This window comes from Macaca fascicularis, chromosome 1 (assembly GCF_037993035.2).
Source record: "Macaca fascicularis isolate 582-1 chromosome 1, T2T-MFA8v1.1".
Classification (NCBI taxonomy): domain Eukaryota; kingdom Metazoa; phylum Chordata; class Mammalia; order Primates; family Cercopithecidae; genus Macaca; species Macaca fascicularis.
The window spans coordinates 218,122,317-218,150,185 of NC_088375.1; the positions used below are offsets into that span (position 1 = coordinate 218,122,317).

At 56.8% G+C, this 27,869-nt stretch overlaps 1 protein-coding gene across 27 annotated transcripts; it reads left to right on the forward strand.

The window, feature by feature from the left end:
• On the forward strand, positions 1-27,121 carry ATP13A2 (ATPase cation transporting 13A2). 27 transcript variants are annotated; one of them, XM_045379631.2, is made up of 29 exons: positions 1-199; positions 5,865-5,959; positions 6,087-6,269; positions 6,571-6,629; positions 6,813-6,939; positions 7,218-7,297; positions 9,240-9,317; positions 9,511-9,580; positions 11,101-11,235; positions 11,323-11,389; positions 11,487-11,618; positions 14,778-14,933; positions 15,458-15,568; positions 15,653-15,699; positions 15,789-15,977; positions 18,140-18,346; positions 19,390-19,485; positions 19,569-19,728; positions 19,842-19,962; positions 20,113-20,237; positions 22,163-22,323; positions 22,447-22,563; positions 22,680-22,759; positions 24,312-24,464; positions 24,552-24,648; positions 25,827-26,050; positions 26,136-26,287; positions 26,447-26,616; positions 26,721-27,121. In XM_045379631.2, the coding sequence occupies exons 1-29, from the start codon at positions 190-192 to the stop codon at positions 26,856-26,858; spliced, it is 3,540 nt and encodes a 1,179-aa protein (XP_045235566.2). In that variant the 5' UTR covers positions 1-189; the 3' UTR covers positions 26,859-27,121. The 27 variants fall into 27 exon arrangements, with proteins under 27 accessions (XP_045235566.2, XP_073874834.1, XP_005544703.3 ...); XM_074018733.1 differs by having other exon boundaries at positions 11,128-11,235; XM_005544646.4 differs by having other exon boundaries at positions 6,813-6,927.
• Positions 27,122-27,869: the final 748 nt, after the last annotated feature.

The following is a 27,869-nucleotide window of genomic DNA, read 5'->3' on the forward strand; positions in this document are numbered from 1 at the left end:
AGTGTCGGAGCCGCGCAGAGCCTGGTAGCCCAGGTGCCCCGCCCGCGCCAGCCCAGCTCCAGCCCCGCGCCAGCCCAGCGTCCCCCGCCCGGGCCGCCCGGACCGCGCCCCTGCCCAGGGCCTTGCGCACGCCGGGGCCCAGGCCGAGGGCCGCAGCGCCGGGGCCGGCGATGAGCGCGAGGAGTCGGCATGAGCGCAGGTGAGTGCGGAGCCCGGGTCGGCCCGAGCCCTGTGCGGTCCCCGGCCCGCCCGTAGTCGTCGCCCCTTCGAGGGAAAGGGGAGGTGACGCCCCCCATCGCGGGGTCGCGAGCCCAGGGAGGGGGCCCTGGGCGGGGATCCTGGGCCCGTCCCCTCCCTTTGGACGGGGACTCGGCCCCGGTTTCTTCCCAGAGACGCCGAGGCCGGGGATGGCGTCGACGCGCACAGCCGGTCCCTCCCCTCCCCTGCACCCCACAGCCGCGGGATTGGAAGCCGGGCGCTTGTGCAAGAGGGTCCTGGGGCCGTGCGGGGACGGGGAGGCCACCCCACGTCCACTTAATTGGATCTCACCCCGAGTGACGGATGTCCAGGTCGGGGAGGCGGCTGCATCCTCGGGCCTCTGGGCAACCCCTCTGGGCTGAATGAATGAATGGGGTTGGGGAAGCCAGGACCGCATTTTCTGGGTAGATTTCCGGGCCACAGCACCACTCCTGATCCCCTGCCTCAGGCCCCCAGAGAAAAGCTGTCACACCCAGGACCAAGGGCCACACCCTCCATGCGACCCATCCCGGGCCAGTTGCCCTACGCCCACTCCTCCAGGGTCTAATTTAAATCCCACCTGCTGGGAATGGGGCCAGTCACCCTCCTCTATCCAGAAAAGTCTCATCTCAGTGTCTGTCACTCAGCCTCCAGCCCCACAGCCTAGAGTGCACCCCTGGCGAGGGAGGGGAAAGAATGAGGAAAGACGTCCCCTAGAATCCGGATCCAAAGATGGGAAGACAGTTCACACACACTCGCGCCCCAGCCTGGCAGAAGACAGGAGCTCCCTGCCTCCGGGAACCACAGCCCCGGAGGAGGCAGCCGCCCTGGACTGCTGCCAGGTCACCAGCAGGAAGCCGAGGCTTCCGCAGGAAATAAGAGGTCCCAAATGGCTCTAGCCCCTCCGCTTCACAGTGCTGGTGACATTGCCCCAGGGCTGTGACCTCAGACCAGGTTCAAGTCCAGTCTTGGCCGCTCATAGCTGTGTGACTTTGTGCTTGTTAATCCACTTCTCTGAGCCTCATTTTAAATGGGAATCCTAATCTGTACTTTTCATGGAATGGTTGTAAGGGGGAATGTGCTCATTCAGACACACTCATTTCCAGCTTCTCCCCTTTCAAACTCTATGACCCTGGACAAGGGATTCACATGCTGTTCCTCAGTTTCCCCAACTGTGCAATGGGGATAATCATAGTCACTACCCCAGAGGGTTGTGTGTGAAGCTTCATTGAGTTAGCACACTGAAGGGCTTCCACAGGGCATGGTGAGAGCTCCATGGGAGCTACTGTTAATCAGAAGAGCAGTGACAGGCCAGGCACGGTGGCTCATGCCTGTAATCCCAGCACTTTGGGAGGCCGAGGCGGGCAGATCACTTGAGGTCAGGAGTTCAAGACCCGCCTGGCCAACATGGCGAAACCCCATCTCTACTAAAAATACAAAAATTAGCTGAGTGTGGTGGCGTGTGCCTGTAGTCTCAGCTCCTTCAGAAAGCTGAGGCAGGAGAATTGCTTGAACCTGGGAGGCAGAGGGTGCAGTGAGCCAAGATCTCGCCAGCCTGGGAGACAGGGAGACTCCATCTCAAAAAAAAAAAAAAAAAGGAAGAGCAATGCCATCATGAAGGTGCTCTCGCCCCCCACACAGCCTGTGGGTGCCTGGTCTGGGCTGGTCTGAGCTGGTGAGTGTTCGGATACCCTCCCGTAGCTGCCCTGGGGAGACTGGGCTGTGGCTGGGGATAAACAGATGTACTGCAGGAGAAAGTGCCCTGGGCGTGATCCTTGCAGGGAGGGGCTCTGGAGGTTTCCACAGCAGTGACTTCCTCCCTCAAGTTCTGTACCCCTTCTCCTCCTTGCCAAGGTTGACTGAAAGAGTGTCATTGTGAAGTGACAGTCATACGATTGACATGAGGAAGAACTTCCCAGGGGGACCGCTGTTTACATACTGGAGACTCCACCCTCTTTATGAAGAACCTTTTGTTCATAAAGAGTCTTGAGGCTGGGTCTGGTGGCTCAAACCTGTAATCCTAGCACTTTGGGAGGCTGAGGTAGGAGCATTGCATGAGGCCAGGAGTTCAAGATCAGCCTAGGGAACAAAATGAGACCCTGTCCCTACTAAAAAAAAATTAGCCAGGTGCAGTGGCACCTGCCTATAGTGCCAGCTACCCGGGAGGCTGAGGCAGGAGGACCTCCTTTAGCCCAGGAGATCAAGGCTGCAGTGAGCTAGGATCGTGCCACTGTGCTCCAGCCTGGGTGACAGAGTGAGATCCTGTCTCTTTAAAAAAAAAAAAAAAAAAAAAAAACAAGGAAGAGGCTCGAGCCCCTCCCCCCCCACTCCCAGCACCTTTGCCTTCAAGCTCTGTTGTGTCCATGAGACGGGCATTCATTCATTCATTCAGTCAGTCAGTCAGTGTTTCCTGACCCCCCAGCACATGGCAGGTACTGTGAGCAGGCAGGGCAGTGACACCCACACAAGCCTGATGCTGATGGGAATGTCAGGAGTAGGTATGCTGGGCAGTGAGGACCTGGGAGTAAGGTCAGCCCTGTTCCAGCTGTGAGACAAGTCTGAGGGCAGCTGCCCCAGAGGCTCAGTGCTCTCGTTTGTCAAACGGGGTAAGGGAGCCCACCTTGTGGGTTGGTGCGGGAGGAAATCAAATCAGCACCACAGTGATGGCTCCTTTCCCATCCCTGAGCCCGCTGGGCTGTTGGCCTGAGGGTTTTGTTTTTTTTTTTTTTCTGAGTCTCGCTCTGTCGCCCAGGCTGGAGTGCAGTGGTGTGATCTCAGCTCACTGCAAGCTCCGCCTTCCGGGTTCACGCCATTCTCCCGCCTCAGCCTCCCAAGTAGCTGGGACTACAGGCGCCCGCCACCACGCCCGACTAATTTTGTTTTTGTATTTTTAGTAGAGACAGGGTTTCACCATGTTAGCCAGGATGGTCTCAGCTAGTCTCGATCTCCTGACCTTGTGATCCACCCGCCTCGGGCTCCCAAAGGGCTGGGATTACAGGCGTGAGCCACTGCACCCGGATGGCCTGAGGGTTTTAAGGTACAAGGAGCAACTGTTGAATGGGCCTAGGGAGCCGTGGGGCAGCCAGAGCTTCAGATAGCACAGTGATGTGAAAGGAGAAGAGAGCCTGGGAAATGGATGAGCAGAAGCCACGCCCCCCTGGCCCGGGAGCCGGGTCCTGCTCACCTCTCCAGGCAATCCCCCCAAGGAACTTCAAATGCCTGGGACGAGCCGGCTTCTGCCTCCCTTTGTGCTGGATGCTTCTAGACTATCATCCTAGAGATGAGAAATGGAAGCCCAGAGAGGCAAAGGCACTTGCTATATGAAACACAGCATCAAAAAGGAAATTCTTAGGAACAAATGATGGGCAAAAAGACAAAACCCCATCTCTACAAAAAAATTAGCTGGGCATGGTGGCCTGTGCCTATAGTCTCAGCTATTTGGAGGCTGAGGTGGGAGAATTGCTTGAGCCTGGGAGGTCAAGGCTGCAGTGAGCTATGATTGCGACACTGCACTCCAGCCTGGGTGACAGAGAGAGACTCCGTCTCAAAAAAAGACTTATACACTGACAACCGTAAGCTGGGCCTGGTGGCTCATGCGTGTAATCCCAGCACTTTGGGAGGCCGAGGCTACAAGAGTGAAAAATAAATAATTAATTAATGAAAGGAGATCACAACCGAGGTTACCTGGCAGGGTTAATATGTTAGCCATGTAAAGAGAGCCAGGGCAAGGTGACCCTGTGCACAGTGAGCCCTCTAGGAGTCTTGAAGCCAGAGTGCTTGGCGATGGGGCTGTTCAGAGGCTGGGGATACTGTGCCCACAGCAGCTGCCTGGGGCACTCTGGACTCTGGGTAGAAATTTTATAAGGGCTCAGACTGGGGGATGGAGGAGGGAGCCCAGAATATCAGCAGCCTTCCCCCCACCTGCCCAACTTTCCCAGCCTGCTCAGTGAACTTCTCCAGAGGCTCCTATGAAACCACAGATGCCCAGCCCACCCCTGCCCCGGCCTGAGGAGTTGATCCAGCCAGTCTGGGGAGGGCCCCGGCATCTGCATGTGTAAAAGGTGCTCCAGGTGGTCTAGGACTGTAGATGAACCCAGACAGAGGCTGTCCAAGGGCGGGAGTGGTGAGCTGTACCCACTCTGGAACCCCAGAACATCCACTGGCTGCCTGCCCTGCTAAGGCCACAGCTCTACAGCACAGGAAGGAGGAGTGAAAAAAATGTCTGTGGCCGGGCACAGTGGCTCAGCCTGTCAGCCCAGCACTCAGGGAGGCGAGGTGGGCGGATCACCTGAGGTTGGCAGTTCGAGACCACCCTGACCAACATGGTGAAATCCCATCTCTACTGAAAATATAAAACTTAGCTGGGCGTGGTGATGGGTGCCTGTAATCCCAGCTACTCGGGAGGCTGAGGCAGGATAATCGCTTGAACCTGGGAGGCGGAGGTTGTAGTAAACCAAGATCATGCCATTGTACTCCAGACTGGGCGACAGAGTGAGACTTTATCTCAAAAAAAAAAAAAAAAAAAAGAATATCTACAATAGAACCACCTGATAACATTCCCCAGGTCTCAGTTTACCCATCTGTAAAGATAGGCCTGCAGGACTGACCTCTTATCAGTCCAGACTCGATTTTGCATCTCCTCCCTGCCAGACCTGGGCTGGGCACGGATCGAATGAAGATAAGCAGCCATGACCCCTGCCCTTAGGGTGGGGACTGGATGAGGATGGAAAAGTGAGACCCAGAGCTCCAAGAAAGCTAATGGCTGGATGCATGAGCACCACGGGGGCTTGGGGCACTGACCAGGCCCCATTCTCCAATTCTGGGCCATACGCAGCAGAGAGAACCACACACGCAAGGAAACAAGACACTATTGGCCAAGCATGGTGGCTCACGCCTGTAATCCCAGCACTTTGGGAGGCCAAAGTGTGCAGATCACTTGAGGTCTGGAGTTCGAGACCAGCCTGGCCAACATGGTGAAACCCCATCTCTACAAAAAAACAAAAATTAGCTGGGCATGGTGGTGCCTGCCTGTAATCCCAGCTACTCAGGAGGCTGAGGCAGGAGAATCGCTTGAACCTGGGAGACAGGTTGCAGTGAGCCAAGATCACGTGACTGCACTCTAGCCTGGGTGATAGAGTGACACTCCGTCTCAAAAAAAAAACAAAAACACTGTGAGTAAGAACTGACAGAAGAGCCAGATAAGGGACACAGTAAGACATGAGCTTTGGGCTCTATCAGACCAGGTGCTTATTGTTTTTTGTTTTGTTTTTTGAGATGGAGTCTCACTCTGTTGCTCAGGCTGGAGTGCAGTGGCATGATCTCGCCTCACTGCAACCTCCACCTCCCGGGTTCAAGTGATTTTCCCTGCCTCAGCCTCCTGAGTAGCTGAGATTACAGGCATGTGCCACGACGCCCGGCTAGTATTTTTATTTTTAGTAGAGATGGGTTTCACCATATTAGCCAGGTTGGTCTCAAACTTCTAACCTCAAGTGATCCACCCGCCTCGGCCTCCCAAAGTGCTGGGATTACAGGCGTGAGCCACCATGCCCAGGCTGATGTTTATTGTTTTTAAGGAAGCAAGAGGAGGAGGCACCTCCCCAAATGACCTTTCTCTTTTCTGTCCACAGACAGCAGCCCTCTCGTGGGCAGCACGCCCACCGGTTATGGGACCCTGACGATAGGGACATCAATAGATCCCCTCAGCTCCTCAGTTTCATCCGTGGTGAGTGGGCAGAGTGGGGTGGGGAAAAGCTGCAGGGGGAGAGTGCCCAGGCCCACCCAGACACCCCAGCTTCCTACTCCAGCCCTGCCCCCACCCCGACCTGGGCCCTCTCTCGCTGCGTTCGCAGAGGCTCAGCGGCTACTGTGGCAGTCCATGGAGGGTCATCGGCTATCACGTCGTGGTCTGGATGATGGCTGGGATCCCTTTGCTGCTCTTCCGTTGGAAGCCCCTGTGGGGGGTGCGGCTGCGGCTCCGGCCCTGCAACCTGGCCCGCGCAGAAACACTCGTTATCGAAATAAGAGACAAAGAGGTGAGAGTCAGGCCGAGCCTGGGGCTAGAGAAGGGCAGTAAGGGTCAGGGTCGGGGGTGGAGGATACTTGGGTGCCAACCCGGCCACTGACTTTCCATGGGACAATAGGCAAGTCCTGCTCTTCTCTGGACCTCAGCTTTCCCATCTGAGCAGTGGGCACAAGAGACGGGTCGGGTGGTTTCTGGAGGGCTCCCCATAGCCTTGATTTCTGCCTTCTCCAGCAGGGGCCCCCTGGCTGTGGGACAGGGCCTGGGAGGGGAGGGGACTCTTCCGGGACTGAGTCCACACCTCTGTGTTCCAGGATAGTTCCTGGCAGCTCTTCACTGTCCAGGTGCAGACTGAGGCCATCGGTGAGGGCAGGTGAGGCAGCCCATTGCCGCTTCCCAGAAGCCCCTGATCCCCTGGCCTCCCCAACCCTCTGCCCCCCGATGAAGACTGACTCTGGCACCTCCCATCCTAGGGAGGGAAGGTGGCTCTGTGAGCACAGGGAGGTGCCAGGGCAGCTCCCAGAGCTTGATAGTAACTCCCACCCCCTCTCCCCAGCCTGGAGCCGCCCCCACAGGCCCAGGTGGAGGATGGCCGGAGCCAGGCGGCAGTGGGGGCGGTACCAGAGGGTGCCTGGAAGGATACAGCCCAGCTCCACAAGAGCGAGGAGGCGGTGAGTGGACGGGTGGGTTCTGGAAAAGTCCTTGCCCCTCTCTGGGCCTCAGTTTCATGATCTGTGCAATGGGAGAGTCAGACTTCATATTCTCCAATCATCTTTTGGTTCTGTTGTCCCAAACATCCAGGATGCTCTCTGAGCACATTTACACTTTCAGGCCCCTCCCCACCTCTCCGTCTGGTGACTCCAGTCCCTGCCCGCTACCCCCCATCCCTCAGCTCCCAGCACAAGCACACTCCTGGGGCTGGGGCCAGCTTCCAACCCATCCTCTCCTCTCTCCCACCCAGAAGCGGATGCTGCGGTATTACCTCTTCCAGGGCCAGCGCTATATCTGGATCGAGACCCAGCAAGCCTTCTACCAGGTCAGGTAGGAGTGAGGGCCTGTGTGGCTCTCATCACCTCCCAGAGTGGCACTGGCTCGGGCATAGATGGTGGCATGGCATGGCCTGGGCTCCCCTCTCACCTCTGATGCTTTTGCTCTCTGAAACCTTGGGCAGGTTACTGAGCCCCTCCAGGCCTGGGATTTCTGTCTGTAAATAGAGCATGAAGACAACTTCTTCCTCCTAGGATTGTTTTGACAGTGAAATAGATAATAATTCATGTAGAGCTTGGCACCGCATCTGGTCCGAGGTGGTGACACCACTGTGAATCAGACCATCAGCTCTGGACTCAGACTGTCCCCTCGGGGTTTAGTCATTGCTCTGCCACCTACAAAAGGCTTAAGAAACATGAGCTCGGGCCGGGCGCGGTGGCTCACCCCTGTAATCCCAGCACTTTGGGAGGCCAAGACAGGTGGATCACAAGGTCAGGAGTTTAAGACCAGCCTGGCCAAGATGCTGAAACCCTGTCTCCACTAAAACTACAAAAATTAGCTGGGCATGATGGCACGTGCCTATAATCCCAGCTACTCAAGAGACTGAGGCAGGAGAATCGCCTGAACCCGGGCGGCAGAGGTTGCAGTAAGCCGAGATCACGTCACTGCACTCCATCCTGCCTGGGTGACAGAGCACGACTCCATCTCAAAAAAGAAAAACACAAGCTCACCACACACCTTAGTTTGTGTGTGTGTGTGTGTATGTGTGTGGTTTTTTTTGTTTTGTTTTGTTTGTTTGTTTGTTTGTTTTTTAAGATGGAGTTTCACTCTTGTTGCCCAGGCTGGAATGCAATGGCACAAGCTCGGCTCACTGCACTTCCGCCTCCTGGGTTCAAGTGATTCTCCTGCCTCAGCCTCCCGAGTAGTTGGGATTACAGGTGCGTGCCACCACACCCAGCTAATTTTTGTATTTTTTGTAGGGATGTGGTTTCACCATGTTGGCCAGGCTGTTCTCGAATGCCTGACCTCAAGTGATCTACCCACCTCAGCCTCCCAATGTGCTGGAATTACAGGCGTGAGCCCCTGGGACCTGCTCACATACCTCAGTTTGAATGCCCCAGAAGCAGACCCCCAGCCGAGGTCGCAAGGGCAGGGAGTTTGTTCTGAAGATGATCCCGGGCAGTGCTGGGGAAGGGATGGAAGCATGGAGGGAGGTTATGCTGGCTGCTACTGCCGTGGACACCCCGAGTTCAGTCACCCTGGGGATCTCCTCAGGACAGTGGAGACCACACACCTCCGGGCGACCTCACACAGGGAGTGAGGGAGCTGGGACACTTACCCATCAATTCCCTGCCATTATCAGTCATGGGACACAAACCTGTGCTTTCCAGGCTCACAGGCAGAGGGTGCACACACAGCCAGAAGGCCTCAGGTAAAGACAGGTGTTTACAGGGTCCAGCTGTCATGGAGGTGAGGCAGAGGGGAGATGGGGATGGCAGCAACAGCCTCTGCTGCGTAATGGGGATAATAGCAAAAATCACTTGTGCATTCATCACTTAGCAAATGGCAGGCACGTCCAAAGCAGTCCATGAGGCTTGCTCCACTTAATCTACCCATGGCCCTATGTGGTAGGTGCTGTCACTGCCCCCATTTTGCAGATGAGAAAACTGAGGCAGAGAGGTTAAGTGACTCGCCCAAGGTATCATCAGTATAAATAGTGCCCTTATCACTAAATAACAGCTACTCTTTCACTGTTCATATTGTTAGCATCATCTCTCTGTTCTCCTTCTTCAGTGACTTGGTTTGGAGCCCAGTGAGAGGAATAAAAGGGCAAAGCCAAGCCTTGGGCTCAAGGGGGGCTTACTTGCTCCCAGGAGCTCAGTGTGGCAAAAGAGGGATGGGGGGCCTGGAGCCAATAGTCTCCAGCCTGCACAGGGTAGGGAATGCAGAGCTCAGGCCCCATGGCCCATGCGTGTCCCCTCGCACCCATCCCCAGCCTGCTGGACCACGGCCGCTCTTGTGACGACATCCACCGCTCCCGCCATGGCCTCAGCCTCCAGGACCAAACGGTGAGGTCAGTGCTGCCCTGGGCCGGGGCGTCCTGAGAACTGAGGCCCCTTGTGTTGCTCCCCAATGTGGTTGGCTTCCAGTCACCTGCCTTCTCTGGGCCTCAGTTTCCCCAGCTGTAAAATGGGGAGCTCCTTCACCCCGGGAGGGTCCAGCCACAGCTCCTCCTTCTGATGGCTTGGCCTCATCCCCTCTTCTAGGAAGGCCATTTATGGCCCCAACGTGATCAGCGTACCGGTCAAGTCCTACCCCCAGCTGCTGGTGGACGAGGTAGGGCTGTCCCTGGGTCTTGCTCCAGCCCTGGCTTGGCGTGCTGTGTGACCTTGGCCCAGGGCTTGCCTCCTCTGGGCCACTTTACGGTGGCAACCAGACCAGCTGTCCCCTTCTCCATAGTGGATCGTCATCTCAGAATCTGCCGCAGTCAGCCCAGCCAGAGAGACCAGGTCCAGGAACTGGAGGTTCTGCCCAAGGCTTGGGTCACAGATTGGGGCCCCACTTGCAAGGATTGGAGGCCGAGGCAAATCCACACGGCCTAAGCTCCTACCGGGTCCCCAGAGACACACTCTAGAGCCTGGGTCCTCTCTGTGCATCCTCCACTTTGTGTTCCCAACAGCCCCGTGGGTTGGGCCTGGGACTGCACTGTTCACACCTGAGAAACCCAAGCTTCAGTGGGAGGCTGTGACATGGCCAAGGTCACACAGGGACAAAGAGAAGCCAGTGAGTGACCTGGACACATCTAGAATAAAGTGTGAACATCCCAGCCCTCTGACCAGGGGCAGGCACCATGAAAGAGAGAGAGATCTTTGAGTCTGGCCCCGTATAAATCAGTCTGTCACTTAGGAGCTATGTGGTTTTTGGTTTTTTGTTTTTTGTTTTCGAGATGGAGTTTTGCTCTTGTTGCCCAGGTTGGAGTGCAGTGACGCGGTCTCGGCTCACTGCGACATCTGCCTCCTGGGTTCAAGCGATTCTCCTGCTTGAGCCTCCTAAGTAGCTGGGACTACAGGCGCCTGCCACCACGCCCGGCTAATTTTTTTTTTTTTTTTTTTTTTGTATTTTTAGTAGATATGGGCTTTCACTATGTTGGCTAGGCTGGTCTCGAACTCCTGACCTCAGGTGACCCACCCACCTCGGCCTCCTAAATTGCTGGGATTACAGGCATGAGCCACCGCACCCGGCTGGAACTATGTGGTTTTAGGCCAGTGGCTTAACCCGTCCATGCCTTGGTTTCCTCATCTGTAGAATGGTGCTAATGGTGGCACCCGCCTTGTGGAATTGTCACTGCTGTTGTGTGACACTTAGATAAAGTGCTTGGCATGTAGTGGGGGTTCAGTAAATACCCTTGTCCTATTTATTTATTTATTTGTTTGTTTGTTTATATTTTTTGAGACAGGGTGTCTCTCTGTCACCCAGCCTGGAGTGCAGTGGCACGATCTCAGCTCACTGTGACCTCCACCTCCCTGGCTTAAGTGATCCTCCCACCTCAGCCTCCTGAGTAGCTTGGAGCATAGGTTCAGGCCACCCCAGCAGGCTAATTTTTGTATGTTTTGTAGAGATGGGGTTTCGCCATGTTGACCAGGCTGGTCATAAACCCTTGTCCTCTTTGGAGTGGAGAAACTGAGGGCCCTGGGGATGTCTGGGTGGGTGGGGATGGGATTGACCAGGAGAAAGGCCTGGCTCCAGTCCTTTGGCAGCCACTGGGCCCTCTGCTCCCATGGGCACAGGAGACCCAGCCTGTGGCTGGGCTGCCCTGGGGGACGCGGCCCTGACGCTGCCTCCTGCCCCTCCCCCAGGCACTGAACCCGTACTATGGGTTCCAGGCCTTCAGCATCGCGCTGTGGCTGGCTGACCACTACTACTGGTACGCCCTGTGCATCTTCCTCATTTCCGCCATCTCCATCTGCCTGTCGCTGTACAAGACCAGAAAGGCAAGTGCCATGAGGTGGGCGGGGACGGGGCAGGTGGGTCCCCAGGGGCCCCCACCCACTCACGGCCCTCTTGTCCCCTGCCCACAGCAAAGCCAGACTCTAAGGGACATGGTCAAGCTGTCCATGCGGGTGTGCGTGTGCCGGCCAGGGGGAGGTGAGGAGCTAGAGCCCAGGGAGTGGGGGCAGGAACCTGGGGGGGCGTGGCTAGGGCTGGCCCCGCCCAGCTGAGCTCCTCTCCTACCTGCCTGCAGAGGAAGAGTGGGTGGACTCCAGTGAGCTAGTGCCCGGAGACTGCCTGGTGCTGCCCCAGGAGGGTGGGCTGATGCCTTGCGATGCGGCCCTGGTGGCCGGCGAGTGCATGGTGAATGAGAGCTCTCTGACAGGTGAGCCCCCAGCCCCTGGCCTGCAGCTTCCTTCCTCCCCTGCCATCCAGCCCTTTGCCCTGCAGCAAAAGTTTTCATTTGAGTTTCCTTTTCCTTTTTTTTTTTTTGAGACGGAGTTTCACTCTGTTGTCCAGGCTGGAGTGCAGTGACATGATCTCGGCTCACTGCAGCCTCCACCCCCCGAGTTCAAGTGATTCCCGTGCCTCAGCCTCCTGAGTAGCTGGGACCACAGGTGCATACCACCACGCCCAGCTAATTTTTGTATTTTTAGTAGAGATGGAGTTTCACTATGTTGCCCAGGCTGGTCTTGAACTCCTGACCTTAGGTTATCTACCCACCTTGGCCTCCCAAGGTGCTGGGATTGCAGGTGTGAGCCACCGCACCCAGCCTCCTTTTCCTTTTTTCTTTCAAGTAACAATTCCGGCTTTAGCACTTTTAACCTCACACCCTTGGGCCATTACAACTTAACCTCTCTGTGCCTCAGTTTCCTCTTCTGTAAGATGACTGTCAGTCGCTCCTCCTGGACAGAGTTGTGCAAAGCGCTTAACAGCATGATGGGTGCAGCATAAATGGCTGGCCACCCAGTGCATCTGAGCTATTTCTTCCTTTTTTTTTGAGATGGAGTTTCACTCTTATTGCCCAGGCTGGAGTGCAATGGTGCGATCTCAGCTCACTGCAACCTCCACCTCCTGGGTTCAAGTGATTCTCCTGCCTCAGCCTCCCAAGTATTACTGGGATTACAGGCATGCACCTCCACACCGGGCTAATTTTGTATTTTTAGTAGAGATGGGGTTTCACCACGTTGGTCAGGCAGGTCTCAAACTCCTGACCTCAAGTGATTCGCCCACCTCAGCCTCCCAAAGTGCTGGGATTACAGGCGTGAGCCACCACACCTGGCTGCATCTGAGCTGTTTCTATACCAGTGCCCACTTTCAGGTCATAAAGATTCCAGATGGCACAGGAGAGTGGGAAGCCCTCTCCCAGAGTGAGAGACTGGGGTCCCCATTCACTCTCCCACAGACCCCTTCCCTTCCCTTCCCTTCCCCTCCCCAGGGCAGCCACTGTGAAGGATGTGAGGTGTCTTCCATGCCTTTTTCCACGTAACGTGTGTGCAGTGCACATGCGCTGATACGCCTCTCCTTTTGTTCTGACTGTGGGATCGTGTGCTGTGTATTGTTCCATACTTTGCTTTTTCTCCTGGGCATCCTTCCGCAAGCACGGATGGCCCCACCTCACGGCTGCCTGAGAGTCCACAATACGGATGTATCGTAACTGACTCAACCGGCCCACTCGCCATGATATTTAGAACGTGACTTTCCAGCCATTGCACAGGATGCCGCAGGAGCAGCTTTGTCCTGTGTCTCTTGATATGTGCAAGTATTTCTCTCTCTGAGATGTGTTATATTTTGGTGGTAGATATTGGAGAGAGTTTACTAAAAACCGCAGGATAGTGGCTTTTTCCAGGGAAGTTTTCTGGCTGGCGCTGTATTTGTATAATAATAGTTAATCGTAGGCCGGGCGCAGTGGCTCGCACCTGTAATCCCAGCACTTTGGCAGGCTGAGGTGGGCGGATCGCCTGAAGTGAGGAGTTTGAAAACAGCCTGGGGGCCGGGCACGGTGGCTCAAGCCTGTAATCCCAGCACTTTGGGAGGCCGAGACGGGCGGATCACGAGGTCAGGAGATCGAGACCATCCTGGCTAACACGGTGAAACCCCGTCTCTACTAAAAATACAAAAAAAAAAAAAAAACTAGCCGGGCGAGGTGGCGGGCGCCTGTAGTCCCAGCTACTCCGGAGGCTGAGGCAGGAGAATGGCGCAAACCCGGGAGGCGGAGCTTGCAGTGAGCTGAGATCCGGTCACTGCACTCCAGCCTGGGCTACAGAGCAAGACTCCGTCTCAAAAAAAAAAAAAAAGAAAACAGCCTGGGAAACATGTTGAAACCCTGTCTCTACCAAAAATACAAAAAATTAGCCAGGTGTAGTGATGCACGTCTGTCATCCCAGGTACTTGGGAGGCTGAGGTGGGAGGCTGAGGCTAAACTTGAGCCTAGGAGGTGGAGGTTGCAGTGAGCCGAGATCGCACCACTGCACTCTAGCCTGGGTGACAGAGTAAGACTCCGTCTCAGAAAAAAAAAAAAGTAGTAATTGTGATCAGTATGATTCGTGGGCACACGCCCTGAGCCCAGCCCTCCACAAACTGTCCGCACATGCTTCATCTGTTCATCTCTTGTGAGGCAGACGTGGCAGAATTGTCTCTGAGTCCCTCGCAGGAATGTGCACACAGTAGGTGCTCAGTAGTCCCAGCCTGCAGGCATTTGATAAGGGAGTGCCACTGTTTGCCAGGCAGCCTGCCCAGGGCTTCACAGGGCCATGGCAAGCATGCAGTGCTCTTCTCATTCCAACTCATGGAAATATTTGCCCCCTCCATGTAAATATTCCTCTCCCGTACCCCTTCTCCTTCTCCCTCCCCCTCCTTTCCCCCCTTCCCTCCCCTCCTCTTTTGAGACAGAGTTTCACTCTGTTGCCCAGGCTGGAGTGCAGTGGCACGATCTCGGCTCACCGTAGCCTCCACCTCTCTGGTTCAAGTGATTCCCCTGCCTTAGCCTCCCAAGTAGCTGGGATTACAGGTGCCCACCACCACACCCGGCTAATTTTTATATTTTAGTAGAGACAGGGTTTCACCATGTTGGCCAGCCTGGTCTCGAACTCCTGACCTCAAGTGATCTGCCCACCTCAGCCTCCCAAAGTGCTGGGATTACAGGCATGAGCCACTGCATCCGGCCCCTTGTAAATACTTCTATTGGTTGGAGTTAGAAAAGCACTCCATGCATGTTATAAAATAATTCCAGCAGAAAGAGAACGACCCCCCTGACCCCGCCCCACTGCACACATGATGCCCACACACGCTCTGTCTGACCCCCCGCTGGTTCCTGGGAGCCGGCTGCCACCCGCTTCCAGGAGTGTCTCCCTGTGCCTTTATGTCTCTGTCCTCTCTGAGCCTCAGTGTTCCTCTCTGTAAAATGGGGCTGTGACTTCTTGTTCACACCTGGTTACCGAGTTAACTGAGACCTAGAGCTTGTGGGACAGTTGTACACGTAACTCCTGGCTTGCTGGTGGGAGGGAGGGGTGTGGAGTGGTCGTCACACCATGTTCCCCGCCAGGAGAGAGCGTTCCAGTGCTGAAGACGGCGCTGCCTGAGGGGCTGGGGCCCTACTGTGCAGAGACACACCGGCGGCACACGCTCTTCTGTGGGACCCTCGTCTTGCAGGCCCGGGCCTATGTGGGACCGCACGTCCTGGCAGTGGTGACCCGCACAGGTATAAGCCAGGAGGCTGGGCTTGAGAGAGATCCTGGGCTCAGCACCCATGGGAGAGGTGGAGCGGGGCAGGGTGGGACCTGAAACCCTGGACCCCACGCCACCTCTGCTGCTGCCCTGCTGTGGGACCTCGGGCAAGTAGCCCCGCAACTGGGGTCTGACATTCCCATCTTAGCAGGAGAAGTTGGGCTAGACTAAGGCCAAGCATTGCAAGGTCTGGAGGAGCCACCGGGGTTACAGTGCTGGAGTGGACAGGGATGTAGCGGGCCGGCAGGAGCCTTCCCTGTGTCCGGATTTTAAGAGGAACCACCCAATGTTTAGATGCTATCCACTAGTTCCTTCTTTAAAGCCCTTAAAAAGCCTACAAGAGCTGGGCCAGACTTGTTAGGACTCCACACTGCTGATGGCTGATCTCACAAACACCGTGTCTTGCAACTCCAGAGGCATGGGTTGGGAGGGCTAGGGGTGGGGAAGACCTGTCCGCACCCTAGCTTCCCTGCCTTGGGGTCCCTGCCTCCTCCCCAGGGTTCTGCACGGCAAAAGGGGGCCTGGTGAGCTCCATCTTGCACCCCCGGCCCATCAACTTCAAGTTCTATAAACACAGCATGAAGTTTGTGGCTGCCCTCTCTGTCCTGGGTGAGTAGCCCCCTGTACCCTCCTCTGCCCATAGCCTCCCCGCCTGGGTCCCAAATCCCACTTAGTCCCTCGCTGTCCCCTCAGCTCTCCTCGGCACCATCTACAGCATCTTCATCCTCTACCGAAACCGGGTAAGCCTTGGGGGTGGGGTGGCGGGTGCTGCCAGTGGGGCCCAGGGGCCAACCGGCCAGGTGCTCACATTCATGGTGCCCCCTGCCAGCTGCCTCTGAACGAGATTGTGATCCGGGCTCTGGACCTGGTGACCGTGGTGGTGCCGCCCGCCCTGCCTGCTGCCATGACCGTGTGCACGCTCTATGCCCAGGGCCGGCTGCGAAGACAGGGCATCTTTTGCATCCACCCACTGCGCATCAACCTGGGCGGCAAGCTGCAGCTGGTGTGTTTCGACAAGGTGGGACCGCAGGTGGGGTTGGCGCGGGGGAGCGGGACAGCCACAGGCACCCCAGCCAGGCCTCCACTCCCATGTTATTCTCTCAGCAGCACCCACAGGATGCCAGGTCCTATCTAGGGATGGAAACCCCCAGAGGATCCACCCCCGTCCCCCACCCCACCCCACTCCCGCCCTCACTGGGCTCATGGTCTGGCAGATGAAATGTCTAGAATCATGTATTCATATGTTCAAGAACTGGTGGGGGGCCAGGCGCGGTGGCTCACGCCCATAATCCCAGCACTTTGGGAGGCCAAGGCGGGCGGATCTCCTGAGGTCAGGAGTTCAAGACCAGCCTCACCAACATGGCAAAACCCCGTCTCTACTAAAAATACAAAAGTTAGCCAGGCATGATGGCATATGCTTGTAATCCCAGCTACTTGGGAGGCTAAGGCAGGAGAATCGCTTGAACCCAGGAGGCAGAGGTTGCAGTGAGCCAAGATCACGCCATTGTACTCCAGCCTGGGCGACAGAGTGAAACTCAAAAAAAAAAAAAAAAAAAATTACCGGTGGGGGCCTGGGGCCCTAGTGTGCATTCCGTGCTGCTCTCAACCCTTGGGGCCCAGCAGTGACTAACACAGGCATCCTTGTGGTCACTGGAGTGTGTGTGTCCCCCACCAAAATAAGTGATCCAGGAGTGCACAAGGGAGCTGCCGGGGTGGGGGCTAGGCAATGGGTTTTAGGAAGGAAACCATTGGGGTAGCATGATGGGTTGTAGATGGGGACACTTCCTTAGAAAGCAGTCAAGGAAGCCCCCTGAGCAGGTCCCTCAGTGACCTCAGTGAGGGGTAGGTCAGGGAGAAGCAAGGGTAAAAGGCAGGAGTGACATGGCACAGATGTACCATGCACCTGGGGCACAGGGAGTGGCGTGGCACAGATGCGGCATGTACGTGGGCATGGGGAGTGGTGGAGCAGGACAGAGCTGGGTAGGCAGTGGCCTGGTTGACAGAGGCTAGAGGCTAGATGACATTCAGAGGCTGTCGGGGGCCACAGAGAGCTTTTAAACTGGGGAGGAGGCCCAGCGCAGTGGCTTATGCCTGGAATCCCTGCACTTCGGGAGTCCGAGGCGGGCAGATCATGAGGTCAGGAGTTCAAGACCAGCCTGGCCAATATGGTGAAACCCTGTCTCTACTAAAAGTATAAAAAATTAGCCAGATGTGGTGGCGCATGCCTGTTTTCCCAGTTACTTGGGAGGCTGAGGCAGGAGAATCGCTTGAACCCAGGAGGCAGAGCTTGCAGTGAGCCAAGATCGAGCCACTGCACTCCCGCCTGGGCAACAGCGCGAGACTGCGTCTCAAAAAAATAAATAAACCTGGGAGGGGGCTGACCAGATTCCTATAGCTCCCAGGCTAGCCAAGGAGCCAGACGCATACTTGGGCAGTTAGAGTCTAGGGTGGGGAATGCAGGCACTGACTCGTGCACTCAGTCAACAAATATATTGAGGCTGGGCGTGGTGTCTCACACCTGTAATCCCAGCACTTTGGGAGGCTGAGGCGGGTGGATTGCCTGAGGTTCGGAGTTCGAGACCAGCCTGACCAACATGTTGAAACTCCGTCTCTACTTAAAATACAAAAATTAGCGGGGCAAGGTAGCACACACCAGTAATCCCAACTACTTGAGGGGCTGAGGCAGGAGAATCGCTTAAACCGGGAAGGCGGAGGTTGCAGTGAGCCAAGATCGCACCACTGCACTCCAGCCTGGGTGACAGAGCAACAAGACTCCATCTCAAAAAAAAAAAAAAAAAAAGAAAGAAAAAATATATATATAGAGAGAGAGCGAGCACCAACCGTGGGCTGAGTTCTTAACCACAGTGCACAAGTGTGGGGAAGTGAAGAGGCCATGGGTGGGAGCCCAGAGCAAACCACCTGCCCTGACCTTGGGAGTTAAGGAGGATACTCCCTGGAAGAGATGATGCTAGACAGGGAAACAGCGGGGGCTCGGTAGGGGGGCCCCAGCAGAGGGAACCGCATGTGCCAAGGACAGCAGGCAAGAAAGGGCATCTTCTGGCTCCAGCTCGGGTTCCTGGGGTTCCCATAGGGTCCGCCGGGCCTGGGGTTTGGATGCCCAGCTCAGCAGGGCACCCCCATCCCAGGACTCATCACTACCCCCCCACCTGTCTCCCGCAGACGGGCACCCTCACTGAGGACGGCTTAGATGTGATGGGGGTGGTGCCCCTGAAGGGGCAGGCATTCCTGCCACTGGTCCCAGAGCCCCGCCGCCTGCCCGTGGGGCCCCTGCTCCGAGCACTGGCCACCTGCCATGCCCTCAGCCGACTCCAGGACACCCCCGTGGGCGACCCCATGGACTTGAAGATGGTGGAGTCTACTGGCTGGGTGAGGAGGCCAAGCAGGTCAGCCCCCTGCCTCTGGGCAGCGGGGCCTAACGAATCCTACCCTGTCTTCCCTCTCGGTCTTCCAGAGTGGTCTCTTACTATGCCCACCATTAATAATAACAGGCCAGGTGCAGTGGCTCACACCTATAATGTGGCTCCCGGCACTTTGGGAGGCCGAGACGGGAGGATCACTTGAGCTCAGGACCCCAGCCTGACCTACATGGCAAAACCCCATCTCTACCAAAAATGAGCCAGGTGTGGTGGTGCATGCCTGTAGTCCCAGGAGGCTGAGGTGGGAGGATTAATTGAGCCTGGGAGGGCAAGGCTGCAGTGAGCTGTGATCACACTACTGCACTCCAGCCTGGGTAACAGAACAAGACCCTGTCTCAAAGAACAATAATAATAATGATAGGCCGGGTGCAGTGGCTCATGCCTGTAATTCCAGCACTTTGGGAGGTTGAGGTGGGCAGATCACCTGAGGTCAGAAGTTTGAAACCAGCCTGGCCAACATAGTAAAACCCCATCTCAATTAAAAATATAAAAATTAGCCAAGTGTGGTGGAACATGCCTGCAGTCCCAGCTACTCGAGGGGCTGAGGGCAGGAGAATCGTTTGAATCCAGGAGGCAGAGGTTGCAGTGAGCCGAGATCACACCGCTGCACTCCAGCCCGGGTGACAGAGTGAGACTCTGTCTTAAAATAAAAATAACGTAATAATGGCAAGGTCACATGCTGAGTGCCTAGTAGGCGCCAGCGCGTGGCTGCAGCAGCCTGGTCTCATTTCCTCTTCCCCAAGCCCTAGCAAGCAAGCTCAAATGTTGCTTCACGGAGGATGCTGAGGCTGGGAGATTTGGAGTAACGTGTTCCAGGTCACCCAACAGCTTGTAAGCAGCAAAACTAGAGTTTGAATTTGAGTCCACCTGACTCCAAACCCACATTCTTAACCCACCATCAGTCTCCCACGAAGGAAGTCTTCCCTGAGTCTAGCTCAAATCCTTCTGTGCACCAAAGTCCCCAGACACCAACCTTCCCTGCCTGCCTGCCAGGTCCTGGAGGAGGAGCTGGCCGCAGACTCGGCATTTGGGACCCAGGTCTTGGCAGTGATGAGACCCCCACTTTGGGAGCCCCAGCTGCAGGGAATGGTGAGCTGAGGGGGGCCTGTGGGGTGCAGGGCAGAGGGGTGGGCTCCGCAGCCAGCGCCTCAGCTGCCTCTCCAACCCTTCAGGAGGAGCCCCCGGTGCCAGTCAGCGTCCTCTGCCGCTTCCCCTTCTCCTCGGCTCTGCAGCGCATGAGTGTGGTGGTGGCGTGGCCAGGGGCCTCTCAGCCTGAGGCCTACGTCAAAGGCTCCCCGGAGCTGGTGGCAGGGCTCTGCAACCCCGAGACAGGTGCAGGGGGCAGCCCCTGAGGCCCCCTGGTTGGGCATTGGCACAGAATGGGGTGGGTGCCCAGCCTCTGTCCCTGCTGTCCCCTCCTCGTGACACCTGCCTCTCCCTGGCAGTGCCCACCGACTTCGCCCAGATGCTGCAGAGCTACACAGCTGCTGGCTACCGCGTCGTGGCCCTGGCCAGCAAGTCACTGCCCACTGTGTCCAGCCTAGAGGCAGCCCAGCAACTGACAAGGTGGGCCTGTCCCCTGCCCCACCCTCTCTGAGGACAGGGCAGAGGGAGGCTCTCATGCAGGCAGAGCCCAGGGAAGATGCCCTGCCTGGTGGCTGGGAGAGGGGCCCTGGCTACTGCGTGACCTCTGATCCAGGTCTGCCCACCCTCCAGGGACACTGTGGAACGAGAGCTGAGCCTCCTGGGGCTGCTGGTCATGAGGAACCTACTGAAGCCGCAGACAACGCCAGTTATCCAGGCTCTGCGGAGGACCCGCATCCGTGCCGTCATGGTGACAGGTACAATGGCATGTAGGGGCCCGGGCTAGCAGGGCAGAATCCACCCCTTCCTAGCAGAGAGAAGGGGCACCAGGGATCCCTTTTTGGGGCATCTTTTTGGGCCCTTGCTTCAGGCCAGGTCCTTTTTAAACATTTCGTGAATCTGCACAATATCCCCCCACCAAGTGGTAATTGTCACCCCTGTTTGACAGATGAGGAAACTGAGGCTCAGAGGAGTGGAGTGACTTCCAAGGAGCCCAAGTGTGCTGTCAGACAGCCCGGGTTCCAGGCGGCGCCCCTGAGAAATGGGGATAATGATGTCAGCCTCAAAGGCTGTGACAAGGCCGGGCGCGGTGGCTCATGCCTGTCATCCCAGCACTTTGGGAGGCCAAGGTGGGCGGATCACGAGGTCAGGAGATCGAGACCATCCTGGCTAACACGGTGATACCCGTCTCTACTAAAAAAGACAAAAAAATTAGGGGGGCACATGTAGTCCCAGCTACTTGGGAGGCTGAGGTAGGAGAACGGCGTAAACCCGGGAGGCGGAGTTTGTAGTGAGCTGAGATCCGGCCACTGCACTCCAGCCTGGGCAACAGAGCGAGACTCCGGCTCAAAAAAAAAAAAAAGGCTGTGACAAGCTCAAGGAGGAGGAAGAGAAAGATTCTGGCCGGGCACGGTACCTCGTGCCTGTAATCCCAGCACTTGGAGAGGCCAAGGGAGAAGGATCCCTTGAACCCTGGAGTTCAAAACCAACCTGGGCAACATGGCAGAACTCCGTCTCTACAGAGTACAAAAATGGCCGGGCGCAGTGGCTCACACCTGTAATCCCAGCACTTTGGGAGGCTGAGGCGGGCAGATCACTTGAGGTCAGGAGTTCGAGACCAGCCTGGCCAACATAGTGAAACCCTGTCTCTACTAAAAATACAAAAAATTAGCCAGGCATTGTGGTGGAGGCCTGTAATCCCAGCTACTCAGGAGGCTGAGATAGGAGAATCACTTGTACCTGGGAGGGGGAGGTTGCAGTGAGCTGAGATTGCGCCATTTCACTCCAGCCTGGGCAACAAGAGCAAAACTCCATCCCCCCCGCCAAAAGAAAAGAATACAAAAATTATCCAGACATGGCGGCATGTGCCTGTGGTCCCAGCAACTTGGACGACTGAGGCTGGAGGATTGCTTGAGCCCAGGAAGTCGAGGCTACAGTGAGCCATGATCATACCACTGCACTCCAGCCTGGGCAACAGAGTGAGACCCAGTCTCAAAAAGAAAGATTGTAGCCAGGGTGAAACAGCAGGAGCTAAGAGGTCTGTGTCCTTCTTGTCCTCCCTGCCCCTGCACACACACACATGCATGCACACACAGCCATGGGCACTTGGCAGCAGAGTCACACAGCAGTAAGGAGTGTATGTGGGCTGGGCGCATGGCTCATACCTGTAATCCCAGCACTGTGGGAGGCCGAGGCAGGGGGATCACCTGAGGCCAGGAGTTTAAGACCAGACTGGCCAACATGGTGAAACCCCATCTCTACTAAAAATATAAAAAAATTAGTCTGGTGTGGTCACGCCCTCCTGTAATCCCAGCTACTCAAGAGACTGAGGAAGGAGGATTGCTTGAGCCCTGGAGGAAGGAGGTTGCAGTGAGCTGAAATCGAGCCACTGCACTCCAGCCTGGGCAACAGAGAGAGACTGTTGTCTTAGGAAAAAAAAAAAAAAAAAAAAGGAGTAGATATGGAGCTCCAGCCCGGGGCTCCAGTTTCTCCTAAGACCCTTCGATGCCTGGATCTACAGATGAGGAAACTGAGGCAAAAGGATGTTGATAACCTGCCTCAGCTCACTCGGCTGGTGGTGGCAGTTGGATTTCATCCAGCCTGTTTTCCCATCTGTCAGGATCAGGGTGAGGATGGCCTCCCCGGATAGCCTCAGACCCTCACCTTGCCCCATACCCTCCAGGGGACAACCTGCAGACAGCAGTTACTGTGGCCCGGGGCTGTGGCATGGTGGCCCCCCAGGAGCATCTGATCATCGTCCACGCCACCCACCCTGAGCGGGGTCAGCCTGCCTCTCTCGAGTTCCTGCCGATGGAGTCCCCCACAGTTGTGAATGGCATTAAGGTGAGGCTAAGCCAGAGTTCCAGCTGTACCGCACCCAGTGACCCCACCCCTGTGTCACCTGACCCAGGCCCCAACTCTCCAGGGTGGGCAGGGGGAGCTAAGCTGAGCTTCCTGGGCCCCTAGGATCCTGACCAGGCTGCAAGCTACACCGTGGAGCCAGACCCCCGATCCAGGCACCTGGCCCTCAGCGGGCCCACCTTTGGTATCATTATGAAGCACTTCCCCAAGCTGCTGCCCAAGGTAGGGCCGCCCCCAGCTCCCTGGCCGCCCCGCGCCTCCCCTGCTCTGTCTCCCTCCTCATGGCTCGCTCTCCCTGGCGGGTGCCTCAGCCCTCCCCCATCTCCCTGTGCTCCCAGGTCCTGGTCCAGGGCACTGTCTTCGCCCGCATGGCCCCTGAGCAGAAGACAGAGCTGGTGTGCGAGCTACAGAAGCTTCAGTGAGTGCTCGGCAGAGGGTGTGGGCAAGGGCCCGCAGGGACTGAGCTTGTCCGTTCATCTGTTCATCTGTCCTTCCCTAGGGCCCTGTCTCCCTCCTCAGGCACCAGAGAGCTGTCACCCCTCCCCACCAAAAGCAGGCAGGCTCTCCCAGGTCTTTCATGCTAAAAATAATCATTGTAGCCTGGGTGCGGTGGCTTATTCCTGTAATCTTTGGTGGCTCTTTGGGTGGCTGAGGTGAGAGGATTGCTTGAGCCCAGGAGTTTGAGACCAGCCTGGGCAACAAAGTGAGACCCCATCTCTACAAAAAATTTAAAGATTAGGCCGGGCGTGGTGACTCACGCCTGTAATTCCAGCACTTTGGGAGGCAGAGGTGGGCGAATCATGAGGTCAAGAGATCAAGACCATTCTGGCCAACATGGTGAAACCCCGTCTCTACTAAAAGTACAAAAAAAAATTAGCTGGGCATGATGGCGCTCGCCTGTAGTCCTAGCTGCTTGGGAGGCTGAGGCAGGAGAATTGCTTGAACCTGGGAGGTGGAGGTTTCAGTGAGCCGAGATCGTGTCACTGCACTCCAGCCTGGCGACAGAGCGAGACTCCGTCTCAAAAAAAAAAAAAAAAAAATTTTTTTTTTAATTAGCCGGGTGTGGTGACACACCTGCCGTCCCAGCTACTCAGGAGGCTGAGGCAGGAGGACTGCTTGAGCCTGGGAGGCCACGGCTGCAGTGAGCCGAGATCACACCACTGCACGTCAGCCTGGGCAACACAGCGAGACTCTGTCTCAAAAAATAGTAATAGGCCAGGCGCGGTGGCTCATGCCTGTAATCCCAGCACTTTGGGAGGCTGAGGCAGGTGGATCACCTGAGGTCAGGAGTTCAAGACCAGCCTGGCCAACATAGTGAAACCCCATCTCTACTAAAAATACAAAAATTAGTTGGGCGTGGTGGTGCACACCTGTAATCCCAGCTACTTGTGAGGCTGAGGCAGGAGAATCACTTGGGAGTGATTCACCTGGGAGGCAGAAGTTGTAGTAAGCAGAGATCACACCACTGCACTCTAGCTTGGGCAACAGAGAGAGACTCTGTCTCAAAAAATAATAGGCTGGGCACAATGGCTCATGCCTGTAATTCCAGCACTTTGGGAGGCCAAGGCAGGTGGATCACCCAAGGTCAGGAGTTTGAGACCAGCCTGGCTAACATGGTGAAACTCCATCTCTACTAAAAATACAAAAAATTAGCCAGGCGTGGGGGCAGGTGTCTGTAATCCCAGCTACTCGGGAGGCTGAGGCAGGAGAATCACTTGAGCCTGGGAGGCAGAGGTTGCAGTGAGCTGAGATGGCGCCATTGCACTCCAGCCTGGGCAACAAGAGTGAAATTCTGTCTCAAAAACATCATAATAATGATTATAATAATAATTACATCTATTCACTGAGCACCTCCTGTGCACCAGGCACCATGTGGCATTAGGGGCCCAGCTGTCATCATATTCTGCTAGCCCACGCCTGGGGTGGGTAGGGTCGTTCCCCGGGCCACACCGGGCCACACCTCTCTTCAGGTACTGCGTGGGCATGTGCGGAGACGGCGCCAATGACTGTGGGGCCCTGAAGGCGGCCGATGTCGGCATCTCGCTGTCCCAGGCAGAAGCGTCAGTGGTCTCGCCTTTCACCTCGAGCATGGCCAGTATTGAGTGCGTGCCCATGGTCATCAGGTAAGGCAGGCAGGGACCGGTGGGCGAGGGCTCGGCAGGGCTGGGCAGTCAACCTACACCCCCTAATGCCCATGCCCTGCCACTCAGGGAGGGGCGCTGTTCCCTTGACACTTCATTCAGCGTCTTCAAGTACATGGCCCTGTACAGCCTGACCCAGTTCATCTCCGTCCTGATCCTCTACACGGTGAGTACCTGCAGAGCTCCGTACCCAGAGCTGTCCCAAGACTAGGGAGGGGACACAGCCGTGTGCCTTGGAGCCGGCAGGTCCTGGGATAGATGATGTGGGCCCAGATCCTGACCCTGCCGCTCTCCAGCTGTGTGGTTGGAGAGGTGGCAAGGCTCAGGGGAGAAGAGAAAAACACCAGGCACGGAGCCTGGTGCCCACTAGGTCCTCACAAATGGCAACAGCTGTCATGGGCTAACATCTTGACCGCAACTCTGGGAGCTCCCCCATCTGCAGGGAAGACTGAATGGAGGCAGGGCCAAAACCCTTGCCCCTGCCCCATTCCCACAGGTCTGCCCATTTCTCCAGACGCACTTGTTCTGTCCTATACCTTGGCTGTACCTCCCACACCCTACTTGGAGGAGATCTCCCCTCCCCTCCTCTGGGCATGGCCTGCTCAGCCCCAGCAAATGAGGTGACACTGTAGGGCAGCGCACATCTTACACTCGGGTCTGCCCGTGTCTGCCTGAAAGCGAGGAGCTTCCTGAGGGCAGCAACTGCGCATGCCCTGGTAGCTATAGGGACTCCGCAAGGCAGAGCCGAAGCCTCCCCATCGGGCCGGGAGTTTGTTACAGGGAGGGAAACCTCCCCTCAGATTTAGGCCCCGAAGGTCAGCACAGGTGCCCTTTCCATCAGACCAGAGGTTTGTCTCACATCAAGAGCTATGCCTCCGGCCGGGCGCAGTGGCTCAAGCCTGTAATCCCAGCACTTTGGGAGGCCGAGACGGGTGGATCACGAGGTCAGGAGATTGAGACCATCCTGGCTAACACGGTGAAACCCCATCTCTACTAAAAAATACAAAAAACTAGCCGGACGAGGTGGCAGGCGCCTGTAGTCCCAGCTACTCGGGAGGCTGAGGCAGGAGAATGGCGTAAACCCAGGAGGCGGAGCTTGCAGTGAGCTGACATCTGGCCACTGCACTCCAGCCTGGACGACACAGCGAGACTCCATCTCAAAAAAAAAAAAAAAAAGAGCTATGCCTCCTCCACTGGGCTGGCAGGAGAGTACTGCCCCCATTAGACCGGGGGATGCCTTACCCATCAGACTCCTTCGGGGCAGGGGTGGTGCCTCTGCTATCAGACCAGGGGATGCCAGGGCCAGGTCTTACTTTCCCCTCTGTCCTCCCTTCCCTGTGGCAGATCAACACCAACCTGGGTGACCTGCAGTTCCTGGCCATTGACCTGGTCATCACTACCACAGTGGCAGTGCTCATGAGCCGCACAGGGCCAGCGCTGGCCCTGGGGCGGGTGCGGCCGCCGGGGGCGCTGCTCAGCGTGCCCGTGCTCAGCAGCCTGCTGCTGCAGGTGGCCCTGGTGACCGGCGTGCAGCTAGGGGGCTACTTCCTGACCCTGGCCCAGCCGTGGTGAGTAGGGAGCTGACCACCCCCATCCCGCCCCTGCCCCGTCCACCCCACGTTCGTTCCCTGACCCCCATCCCTGTACCCTCAGGTTCGTGCCTCTGAACAGGACAGTGCCCGCACCAGACAACCTGCCCAACTATGAGAACACCGTGGTCTTCTCTCTGTCCAGCTTCCAGTACCTCATCCTGGCTGCAGCTGTGTCCAAGGGGGCGCCCTTCCGCCGGCCCCTCTACACCAATGGTGCCACTGCAGGCGTGGGCGGGAGATGCTGGCGGAGGGAGGGAGGAAGGAGCCCTGGGGTGCTGGGGGAGGCAGATGGGAGAGATGCCGGCTGAGTGGAGACTGGTGTGCACACATGTGTGTCTGTGGGTCCTGCCTGAGAGACTCTCCTGCTCCCAGTGCCCTTCCTGGTGGCCCTGGCGCTCCTGAGCTCCATCCTGGTGGGCCTTGTCCTGGTCCCCGGCCTCCTGCAGGGGCCGCTGGCGCTGAGGAACATCTCCGACACCTGCTTCAAGCTGCTGCTGCTGGGTCTGGTCACCTTCAACTTCGTGGGGGCCTTCATGCTGGAGGTGGGGCCCGTCCTGGGTCTCAGCAGCAGGAGAGAAGGGAGGTGGGGGTGGATTGACCCCAGCTCAGCCCCGGCTGCCCCTGACACCCTCCCTGCCCTTTGCAGAGCGTGCTAGACCAGTGCCTCCCCGCCTGCTTGCGCCGCCTCCGGCCCAAGCGGACCTCCAAGAAGCGTTTCAAGCAGCTGGAACGAGAGCTGGCCGAGCAGCCCTGGCCACTGCTGCCCGCCGGCCCCCTGAGGTAGTGCAGGCCTACGGGCACCCCAGACACTGGAACTCCCTGCCTCTGAGCCACCAACTGGACCCCTCTCCAGCGACACCACCGCCACCACCTCCCACATCCCCAAGGTTGGCGATTGTCTACACTCCTCCCCCGAGGCCACCCCCACCGTGGGGAAGCGTTGACTGCTGTCCCCCACCTCGGACCATCCCGAGTAGGAATGGCAGCCCCCAACTCCTCTCAGCGCTGCTGTCAGTGTAGCAAATAAAGTGACGATATTTTCCTGGCTCTGCCGTGCCTGTCTCGTACCTGGCACCATAGACCCTCCCACCTGTGCAGGAGGAAATGCACGTACCCCCGGGTGCCCAGCTGGTAGCCCCTGCATGTGTCTGCCCCTGGAACCCCCCTGGGGGGTTGGTTTTTCAGCCTGACAAGCCCCTGGAACCCCCTGGTTTTTCAGGCTCCACTGGCCAACTCCCCTCTCTGGGCCTCTGGCACTCATCTCACAGTAATAATGTTTCCTGTGTCCAGCATGTGCCTGGATATTCCGTTTAGCTTTTTTTTTTCTGGTCTTGAGATGGAGTCTTGCTGTGTCACCCAGGCTGGAGTACAGTGGCATGATCTCTGCTCACTGCAACCTCCGCCTCCTAGGTTCAAGCGATTCTCCTGCCTCAGCCTCCCAAGTAGCTGGGATTACAGGTGTGTGCCACCACGCCTGGCTAAATTTTGTATTTTTAGTAGAGACGGTTTCCTCATGTTGACCAGGCTGGTCTCGAACTCCTGACCTCAGGTGATCTGCCCATCTTGGCCTCCCAAAGTGCTGGGATTACAGGCGTGAGCCACTGCGCTTGGCCCCGTTTAGCATTTTACACACGTTGTCATGTCATCCTTCCAACAAGTGGGGTACTATTCCCATTTTACAGATGAGGAAACCAGGGCTTAGAGTTTGCACAAGTAGTCAGAGTGGGGCTGGATAGCTTTGACTCCAGCTTTGATGTTCCTAACCCTCCTACCCTCCTTTAGAGGACAAGGAGAT

Excerpts from the sequence above, each read along its gene's own strand:
- ATP13A2 (XM_045379618.2), top strand. Across the intron at positions 19,963-20,112 it reads GCAGCCCAGCAACTGACAAG|GGACACTGTGGAACGAGAGC; the intron begins GTGGGCCTGTCC and ends CCCACCCTCCAG. Across the intron at positions 22,760-24,311 it reads TGCGAGCTACAGAAGCTTCA|GTACTGCGTGGGCATGTGCG; the intron begins GTGAGTGCTCGG and ends ACCTCTCTTCAG.